The sequence below is a fragment of the Syngnathoides biaculeatus genome, chromosome 11, assembly GCF_019802595.1.
Source record: "Syngnathoides biaculeatus isolate LvHL_M chromosome 11, ASM1980259v1, whole genome shotgun sequence".
Taxonomy (NCBI): domain Eukaryota; kingdom Metazoa; phylum Chordata; class Actinopteri; order Syngnathiformes; family Syngnathidae; genus Syngnathoides; species Syngnathoides biaculeatus.
The window spans coordinates 6,768,668-6,779,720 of NC_084650.1; the positions used below are offsets into that span (position 1 = coordinate 6,768,668).

Genomic DNA, 11,053 nt, shown 5'->3' on the forward strand with positions numbered 1-11,053 from the left:
AAACCTTAATTGCAGATTTTTTTTTTTTGTAACATGTAAAATGTTTGTAAAATATATGACTGTCACAGCAAAGGGTCTAAATACTTACTACATTGATTTCAGTTTCTTTAACCTGTAAAAAATTCAACTTTTTTTCTGGTCATTACGTATATTGCGGAAAAAATTTCAGCTAATAGCTGCAATCTAACAAAAGTGAAAAATTTAAGCGCGGCTGGATTCACTGTATACGCAACAGTATCAGAGCAAGCCTGAGTGTAACTGTGTCCGTACCTGTCTCTGGGAGTCATTGAAGTAAGCTGGTACTGTTATGACAGCATTCTTGACTTTAGTTCCCAAGTAGTTCTCTGCACAAATCAACAAATGAAAAGGGATCTTCTGTTTGTGTACAACAAACCTTGAGAGGAATGGTCATTACCAGCAGTCTCCTTCATCTTCATGAGAACGAAGGCCCCAGCCTGGCTGGGTGAATACATTTTTCCTTGAGCCTCCACCCAAGCATCCCCATTAGAAGCACGCACAATCTTGTAGGGCACATTCTTCCTGTTGATGGAAAACAATTTTGTTTGGAAAATGAATCCTACAAGCACAGCACATTTACATGGCCTCACTCACAAGTCTTTCTGGACTTCGACATCATCAAAGCGACGACCAATGAGTCTCTTTGTGGCGTACAAGGTATTTTGAGGATTGGTGACAGCCTGGCGTTTAGCTGGCATGCCAACCAGGCGTTCGCCCTCTGCGGTGAAAGCAACGACTGAAGGAGTAGTCCTGGCTCCCTCAGCATTTTCCAGCACCTGTGAAACAAAAAAATTATTGGCATTGTTTTCTGTGCAACCTTCTGGGATAGTCAGAAGGTAATGAGGCCAATAAGAATGGCAATATATATAGAGGGAAAAAAAGACAAAAATGGGGGATTTGATTGCTACTTTTTAATTTAAATCTCTCTCAACACCAACTGTCCATTGATGAACAAGGGCATGTATGCAAACCAGAGTAAATATATATATATATATATATATATATATATAAAAAATTAAGAGCTTGGTTGCCTAGACATTGAATGATTTGGACAACAGGGACTTTCCCAGACACCTGCAACTAAGCTATTATTTTACTTGAGAATTAAAAAAGGTAAAATGAGATCCACTTCAACTGAATATTTTTAATATACCACTGGAAGCGGTGACACAGTGACCAACAGATTAGCACATCTGCCTTACAGGGTCACTGAGGGTTCAAAATCCAGAACTGCGGGTGTGGAGTTTTCAAGTTCTCCCCCGTGCCAGTGTGGGTTTTCTCCAAGTACTCCAGTTTCCTCCCACATTCCAAGAATGTGCGTTAGGCTGATACAAGACTTGAATGAGTGCGAATGGTTTTGTATATATGTGGCTTGGCTGGCAACCAGTTCAGGATGTAGACACCTCTCGCCCAAAGAACGTTGGGATAGGCTCTAGCAAACACAACCCGAGACTGACAATAAGCAGTACAGAAAATGGATGGATAGATGCCTATACACGGGTCAAAAAAGTAAGATTTACCAGTTGTGCAAGTTCTCCCATTTAAAAAGATGGGGCGTTATTTTCACCTATGAGAGAGAAAATGAGGGAGGGGGAAATTCCATTAAAATCACATTTTGATTTTTAAAGAACTTGGAAAGATTTTGGTGGAATTTAAAGTCCATTTTACACCTAAAGCATGATTTTTAGTATGTTTTTAATTAAAATAAATTAAAAATGGGTAGCCGGAATGGACCCATCTAAATCTTTGGAGGGAGCTGAAACTCTGTGTTTCTCAGCGACGGCCCAGAAACCTGTCTGATCAAGAGAAGATCTGTGTGGAGGACTGGGCCAAAATCCCTTCTGCAGTGTGCCCAAACCTGGTGAACAACTGCAGGAAACGTTGACCTCTAATTTCAAACTACTAGGCTACTGTACCAAATATTAACATTGGTTTTCTCAGGTGTTCAAATAATTATTTGCAGTTGTATCACACAAATAAATCATTAAAAAAAAAAAAAAAAAAAAATCATACATTGTGATTTCTGGATCTCTCTCTCTCTCTCTCTCTCTCCCTCTCCAAGCACCTATGATGAAAATTTCAAACACTTCAATTTCTAATTTGGAGAACTTGCAAAATAGCAGGGTGTTCAAATACTTATTTTCTTCACTGTATGTGTGAAAATGTAGAAATAGACCCCGTAATTGAGACTGCATTTTATAATCCGGTGCACTTTCATCCGTCCATCCATCCACCTTCTACCACTTTTCCATGCGAGGTCACTGGGGCAGTAGCTTTAGCAGGGATGCCTAGATTTCCCCATCACCAGCCACTTCATCCAGCTCTTCCAGGGGGATGCCGACGCATTCCCAGGCCAGCCAAGAGACTGAATCTATCCAGCGTGTACTGGGTCCTCCCCAGGGCCACTGTCCAGCAGGACATGCCCCGACCACCTGGCAGGCGTCCCCGGAGGCATCCGGCTCAGATGTCCTAGCCACCTCACCTGAATCTTCTCAATGCGGGGAGGAGCAGCGACTCGACACTGAGCCCCTCCCAGATGACCAAGGTTCTCACACCATCTCTAAAAGCCCGGACAACCAGCAAAGGAAAATCAATGTCGTTTGTATCCGGGATGTAGTTCTTTCACACGGCTTGTGACGATAGATGAGGGTAGGAACGTAGAACCACCTGTAAATTGAGAGCTTCGGCTTTCGACTTAGCTCCCTCTTTACCACAACAAACTGATACATAAGTCTGCATCAGTGCAGCGGCTGCAGTGATCCAGCTGTCGATCTCCCGCTCCATTCTTCCTCAGTCATGAACACGACCCTAAGATACTTAGTGTATGGAAGGTCCTCAATGCACCTTTTTGCTAATATTAAACAGTTTTTTTATGCAGAATTCTAATCTGAAATCCGTTATGAAAGAAACATTTTTATTTTTCTATTATTGGCAAAAAATTATCACAGATTGCTGGATTCGCCGGAAAAAGACAAACGAAGCGGAAACAGTCGATTAGGAATGTGACTCAGAACTGGTGACAACAACGGCGAGCATTGGAATGCATTGTAAGGACGATGAATGTTTCGGTATTTCGAGCGATGACCACTATCCATAAGATTGAAGAATACGAGCTTTATAAAAGCGTTAAAGGTTATCAATTTCAGCCAGTAAGACAGTACACACGTTTGAATGCAGACAAAATAGCTGGCCATGAAGAAAGTGCCGAGCATGCAGGGAGCAGGATATGCCTTGTGTTGGAAACAAAGCCTGGTAAGTATTTATGAAGTTCTTGTTTGGTTTAGTCAGTGATAAACTGATAAATAGTAAAGGCTATGATATCCTGAATGTATACACAAAGGTTTTCAGTCTTGTTTTAAAAATGTGCAAACGCCGTGTATTTAGTAAACCAGCCAGGCATTCATTGTACAGCGCGACGGATCTACCTGTGCTTGTATGAGAAACTATCTGCAGTACGATGTATTTACCTGTAGTGACGTCAGAGGTCAACCACACGCGTTTTTCAGATACGTGAAAGTAGGTCAAAAGTTAGACTAATTCATAAACATATTTTTGGATTAAAAACATCAAAAAGGTTAGGTATTTTATGGTACAGTTGAACAGATATTCTCGTTTGGATAAGATAATTTGTGTTAGAAATGAAGACATTCCGTACACTTCAAAGTAGGATCTCATCCCTTACCCAGAGAGAGCAAGTTACCCTTTTCCGACTAAGCATCATGGTCTCAGATTTGGAGGTGCTTATTCTCTTCCCAGCCGCTTCACACTTAACTGCGAACCGCTCCAGTGAACGTTTAAGGTCACGGCTTGATGAAGCCATGAGAAGAACATCATATGCAAAGAGCAGAGATGCAATGCTGAGGCCACCAAACTGGACCCCCGGTACATCTCGGCTGCGCCTCAAGATTCTGTCCGTAAAAGGTTTGAACCAAAATCGGTGACAAAGGGCAGCCTTGGCAGAGTCTAACTTACTGTTGGCAATGCGGACCAAACTCTGACACCAGTCGTACAAGTACCGAACAGTCTGTATCGGGGGTTCGTTACCCCGTATGCCCGGACGACCTTTCACAGGACTCCCTGAGAGAGACAGTCGAATGCCTTCTCCAAGTCCACAAAACACATGTAGACTGGTAGGGCAAACTTCCATGCAAAAAAGAATATTTCCAAACACTGAAACACATAGGTTATCACCTTTGCCTGTTTACCCTCCATGACCGCAACACATGAGTTTGTGGTTCCCAGGTCAATTCCAATGACTGCCCCCTTAATGGCTTCGGACCTGCAAAAAGACAGCTCTTGTTCACAATGCACCTTTTAGGAATGATAGTCATCCTTCAACTAAAAGCTAAGATTAGCATATCCCACTACCAATTTCTCTAAAGAAAATGTCAAACAAGGCAACATAGCCTTTCAATCCTTGTTTGAAGCAGTTGCATCGATGTACTAGCATAACATTTGATTTATTTTAGACAATTATATTCAGAGATGATTAACATTCACCATTAACAGTGTTTGAAATATACTTACGCATAGTCTCTTCTGGACAGGACTTGGAGAACATCAGATTGGGGGCCATTACAGTGAACCTGTGGAGAGACTTAAACAAGTTACAATAATATTCATTTGCGACGTTTACTTTGTTACTGCAAGTGGCATGGCAAGCACCACAGTGTCCCTCAGAGGCCAAGGCATGTATTACCTGGAACAGCGATTGTAAATTAAAGTTTGCTTCAAATAGCTAGAAAGTGTATTGCTGCACATGGAGAAAACAAATGCTGTTTAGTATATACAGCCAGCCAAACTGAATTCAACTTGAATTATTGTGCACTTTAAAATCAGAATCAGTATCAGCTTTAATGGCTCAGTGTGTAAAAACAAGGAATCTTTCTCCGGCAGTTGGTGCTGCCCTGGTACGACATACAGAACAAAGAACAGGAGACGTTTCTATTTATAGGCACTATTTCTTATAAGATATGCAAAATGTAACACATCTAACATGTATTGTAACATCTCACATTGTGTTAAGCTTGTACAGAATGCCTTGAAAGGAAGACTTCCCAAAATTCATATGTACAATAAACCCTCCAATGTGAATATTACATATATTTTGGACATTAATTGAAAAGAAAATTGAAAATGACTATTTTTTAAATCCAAGCAAAATCTGGATGTGTGCCAGCTTTCACAGCCAAACGTGGAAGAAACATCCTTGACTCCGCCCCTGGGTCGCCGGTGCTTAGCATTACAGACCATTAGTTCTAGCTAAGCCAAGATATCGACGTGTTGCGCAAGAAAACTGAGAAAACGCACCCAAATTTCTCCTTTACCCTCCCATGGAGTTAACCTGACAGGATAAAGCTGTGGCTGTCACAGTTGAGGCTCATTGACCAGCAGTGGAAATTTGCACACATCTAATTACTGGTTATCAACTGCTTAGTTATAGCTTCTCGTGCCAATACTGTATAAGCAACAACATATTTTATGAGGCGGCACAGTTGTTCAATCCCGGACTTCCGTGTGTGGAGTTTGCATGTTCTCCCCATGTCTGCGTGTGTGTGTAAACGTGCCTCCTGCCCATTGACAGCTGCGATAGGCTCCAGCCTTCCTGCGACTATCGTGCAGCTAAAAAAAAAAAAAAAAAAAAAAAAAAAAATGGATGGGTGGCTATATACTTGGAAGCACAACTCTTCGGGTTAGCATTTACGGCGATGCGCACATGCAAAGCCCACCCCCCTGGTGGATCGCGAGAAGCTTTGCTGCTTGAAAAGTACAACATGGGTTTAAAAAAAAAAAAAAAAAAAAAAGTCTGGTCACCTGCTATATATCAGAAAAGCGTCAAATCTCCACCGTCTATGTAATGGAACTGTTAGTTAATCGTCAACACGCTCCTCACAACACGTCGACTTCAAAATTGTTATTTTTGTTTGCTCGATGGCGGGAGTAGTAATAGCACGGAGCATCGACTCGTTATACTTACTTTGTTGGCTCTAAGCACAAAACACTTCCTGGTCACTATTTACGGCGATCTGAGCGTGCAACCAAACCCCCAACCCAACCACCCACCCTGCCGGTCATTCGCGAGAGGCAGACTGCTTGAAAAGTACTATTTGGTTGGGGGTTGGCTTCGAAAACATCGACTTTAGCATTAAATATGGGTCCTCTATGCCAAGTGTCTCATTTTTCCATGTACCTTTGTTTATTATCACCTAAAATGTTTCACGGTATCGTGACAAAACTCTGGGTGTCGTGCAATAAGACGTATTTTCACGTCTCCAATCGACTGAGCATTGAAGAATGGTTTGTTTGACAGACACTTCCGGCCAGTGACTTGAGGTAGAATGAGGGGTGGCCAACTAGTCAGAGACTAAGAGACACTTTTTTTCCTGTGTTACTGCAAAGAGCCACATCATGGGTACACATGAACATCATCTTTTAATCATGTATGCACGCATACACGGGCCTCTGCTCAGCCAGATCTAATGAAAATAACCACACCAACAAGATAATATCAGTAATTTTCAACAGTTAACATTGTGTGCACTGTCTCACACACACAATAATAGAATAATTTTAAATAACATCTTTCTCTTACTATGGTGCTTAGTGAGACTTCTGGCATTCCTTATCTTGAACTAGGGATCGTAACCGGTTACAAATAACCGGTCTTCGTTTTTTTTAAAACCGAAACCGTAATCGGACTTTCGAAATCGGTTAAAATTTCCAATCATTTCTTCCGGTTCTGGTACTCCACATTGCACTATTTTTTCAACATCATTTCCACTTTTTTCAAGTTTCGCTGTTAGAGTAAAGTTGGACTCAAAAGAACATTCAGTTAAATCAAAGAAACAAACATGGCATTGAGGAAACGCTCGGTATACTTTCATGCCCTTTTGAAAGTCCGAAAAGAAGAATATTAACATTAATACATTTTTACAAAATAAAAAAAAAAATGAAAATTTAACTTACACGAGTGCGTTGTTGAAAGCCACATTCAACAAGCTTGTTTGTCAATATTGTATATAAACTACCCCATTACCGCGGAGTAAATTAACGATCGATGGTGTACGCCGGAGAAAAAGGAGTCGGAGGCGGAGTGTCGGACACAGGAACAAAACTTGTTTTATTGGCAGACATCAAAACACTACTCGCATAACGGGGGGGGGGGGGGACTCTGAACACATCACTCTGGAAGCGCAACAACAAAAACAGTCCGTGCGGAACCCCGCACCCCAACTCGAGGTCTCGCGGGTGAATTATGTAAACACCACAATGGTACCGGTTTTAAAACCGGTTAATCGTTTTTTTGCTACAGCTGTTCGGTTAAAACCGGTTATGAAAGTAAGCGTTTTTTAGTGATCCCTATCTTGAACAATCTTCAAATCTGGCTTCTATTCTGTTCCCACTCTAAGCAATTCTTTCAAATGGGTGTCAGTCAGAAGAGATCGATGCTTTGATTTCACATGTTTCAGGGTAGAAAACACAGACTCGCAGACGTATGTTGACCCAAACATGGACAGTATCTTAAGCGCAGCTCGTTTGATGTTGGGGTATTTTTCAATTGGCACATTTTTCCAGAACTCAACGGTCCCTTCCCTTAAAACAGCTTTCAGTTGATCCTCCTCACAAAGGTCGATCATCTCCAACTCAGCCGCAGCCTCATCTGTGACGAGCGGGCCTTTCAAACAGTCTGTCTCCCCATTAAATGGGTCGACGAGGAACGTAATCTGTGGTCTTTTCAGTTCTAGATCACCGAACCGGGTCACAAAGCTTTCGTGCAGGTTTGCAACCAGTGTTGCATATCTGTCTTTTTCAGGGCGGCACTGGTGACTTGCTCACTGGCTTTTACCAGAGTATGAAAATTTATTAAATCTCACTTTTGAATATGCGCCTCGAACAGCTTTAGTTTGTTGACCAACGCAAACACACTTTGCACCAGGTCAGGCAGCGTTTTTAATTTACCCTGCAGGGTCAGGTTCAGTCTGTCCAAGTGACACAGCATGTCGACTGAAAATGCCAGATCCATAATCCACTTGAGGTCTGAGAGCTGTCCTTGACCTTCTCTTTCATGAACAGTTTCACAGCATCCAAAAGCTCAAAGAAGCGAGAGAGTACCTTGCTTTTTGACAGCCACCTCACAGTGCAGTGGCTTTTCAAAGCGACCAACTTGTTTTTGCGAAGTTCAGTCCCTTTTGGAAATTCCTGTTCGATGTTAGGGTGGAGTGATCTGAAGTGACACTGAAGAGTTGAAGCTTTGAAATGCGCTAATGCGGTGTGACATAAGGCAGATCGGCTTGCCATTACGCTCAACAAAAATATATAAACTCTCCCACTCTGGCAAAAACATCCTGTGTTCTTCTTCATATTTTCGTTTGGCTGTGCTTTTCTTCCCTGCCATTTCAAGAGGTAACTTGACAGAAATTGTTTACAACACAAATGATGTCACGCCAAAGATTCTCTTGTCGCTCGTTTGACGTCACTCAAACAGGCTTACATGGTCAGTGTGCCATCTAGCTGTAGGGGGAGTGAATGACAGCGCCAGCCAAGCATTTTTGACGCCAAGCCGAAAAAAACTTACTTTCATGTGAAAGATCCTGAAGAGCCGCATGAAACTAGTTAAAAGAGCCGCGGGTTGGCCAGGCGTAGGTGCACGAGCTTTATACCAGATACCGGTATCTGGCCAACAGTGTTTCCAGTTGAAGGTATTGAGTATTCGTGAAACTTATTCATACCAACTACTGATAATAAGTAGCAAACTGTACACTGGAGCAGGTTGACACATTGGAGAACTGTCATGTATCAAAAGTAATAGTGGTGTCCATATACAGTAACCATAGTGAGTACTCTACAGTATACAGGAATACGTCTCAAAATAAGACTAAGATCCTGGATAGCAACCAATTTGGTCAATGGACTACAACGCCTTTGTCACTTTCCTCATCTCTAATCACAGCCTTGTTGGTAGTGGAACCAGTGTACAACTGAACGTAATTCAACTGAATTTGGTGATTCATTATATTGGACCTAAGGATTACACAGGTGGTCTTGGGAAGCCTTGCATTAGATGGCATTGCAGGAATATTGCAGGACGTAGGATAAGACTTACTTTTGAAGGTCACATCAGCCGGGATTTTAATGAAACGGGAACTTTAAAAACATGGACAGAATTTGTGTACAATAGCCGGAAAACAGCAGTTTAAACGATTGCTTGTGAGTGTTAAATGCGCAAACGCTAAAACTCACAGAAACGCAAGACTTTACAAACCAAAGTTAAATTAGATTGGTGCATTTAAGAAAGATGGTGTCAAAGAATGCCTCTCACGTGATTGACTGCCGTCTTTAAAAGTGACGAGCCCAAAATATCCTCAAGATGAACGCTAAAGTAACTAAAAACCTCGCTCTGGCCTTAACAAACTTGGCAAATCAAGGAGACGATTGTTGTTGATGTGTGAAAAGCTCACCTTGGTTAGCAGAGAAGACAAATTGCGTACGCAATTTCTTGTCGGCAGAGTCCTTGAAACGCTTCTGGCAACGTTCAACATTTTTGGACAGCTCGTTTAACTAAATGTAATTTAAAAAAAACAGTTAAACCGTCAAACAGTGAATAATACTGACAAATATTCGATATCCACCGCCTTTCAATGTGAGTACCGAGGAGCAGACCCACTACCAGTCAGTAAGATAAGCAGAGAGGCTAAAGAAGTACGACGCTGCTTCTGGAATTATCCAACATGTTACACCTTGCAAAACTGCAAGACCCCTAGAATAGGAAGTAAACGTTATGCCTGACTGAAATTCACAATATAGAAAAACTATAGCCTTTTTTTAAACATTTTAACTGTATAATTATACTTCCTATTTATTTTAAATGTTCTATTCATGTTATTAATATAAATTTGAAAATTATTTCATACCTTTTGGGTGGTTTTGTGATCACGATTACAATCGGGCACCTACACGAGTGGGAATGTGAAGGTCATGATGTAACGATCGGCAGCACGGATGCTTTCACGTGTCATCCGTCAATGATGGACAAAGAAAAGAACTAAAGTAAACTGTGTATGGAGTCTCTAATCATTCATGTATTTTTTTATAGGATTCGTAGACCAAGATTGGGCCACAGCTATATAAAATAAATGTTTACAACATAAAATGTATAGTTATCTCATGTTTGTACGTGATCAATTTGTACTGTATTGCGTTGGTTAAAAAAAATACAGTTGAATATGGTAAAAATCAAAGTTAAATAGAGAAACTCAGAAGTCAATAAGTTAGGCACCAGTTTCCTGAACGTCAACACTTTACACCACAGGCATCAAACTCAATGCCTGGGGACCAAATCCAGCCCTCCACATTATTTTATGTGGTACTCAGAGCCAAATCATGTGTGTCATCTTCCATGGATCCAAAATTTCAAATTGTCAAAAATAATGACGTTGAGATATTGCGCCCCGTAACGGCAAAAGATTGCCAGGCAATTGCAAGGCACATAGAGAGAAAAAACAGCCGCACTCACAATCACACCTCGGGCCAATCTAGAGTCTCCAATTAATGTTGCTTCTTTTTGGGATGAGGGAGGCAAGGGGAAAACATGCAAACTCCACACAGGGAGGGCTGGGATTGAACCCGAGTTCTCGGAACTGTGAGGTGAACACTTTCCAGCTGCGTCACCGTGGCGCCGAGAGCATATTAATTAGTATAAAACGTGCTTGTGCCCTTTCCAGTTTGGGGTTTTGAATAAAGTAGGCAGTAAGTCAACGTCATTTTAATTACTGTATTTAGCATTTACCCTTGTAGATGCAAGTTAGTTTAAAATGTTTGCAAAGCTGGTGTAGTCACAGAGGTGCAGGGTTGAATGTGTTTCATTAATTTCAAGCAAAAATTTGCTCCCTGGAGAAGTGGAGAGGTTGTCAAAGTCCGCATGCATTGGTGGGCGACCGTGTGGTTTGTACGGTGGGAACGTCATTGGGTGGGAATGAGTGTCGCAGAGACCGCGAGCTGATGATGTTTTTGGTGTTGCAGAGGAGTAAGAGTATAT

The 11,053-nt window shown here is 41.6% G+C and overlaps 1 protein-coding gene across 1 annotated transcript in view; it reads right to left on the minus strand.

Moving 5' to 3' along the window:
* The window catches only part of hspa9 (heat shock protein 9), a 42,270-nt gene extending 32,520 nt beyond the window's left edge, over positions 1 to 9,750 (minus strand). Inside the window, exons 1-6 of the mRNA XM_061835944.1 lie at positions 9,477 to 9,750; positions 4,546 to 4,604; positions 4,210 to 4,297; positions 613 to 794; positions 416 to 540; positions 271 to 344 (exon numbers count right to left, since the gene is read on the minus strand). Of these exons, the coding sequence (XP_061691928.1) occupies positions 271 to 344; positions 416 to 540; positions 613 to 794; positions 4,210 to 4,297; positions 4,546 to 4,604; positions 9,477 to 9,557 (609 nt within the window). The 5' untranslated portion in view covers positions 9,558 to 9,750. The remainder of the gene's footprint in view (positions 1 to 270; positions 345 to 415; positions 541 to 612; positions 795 to 4,209; positions 4,298 to 4,545; positions 4,605 to 9,476) is intronic.
* Positions 9,751 to 11,053: the final 1,303 nt, after the last annotated feature.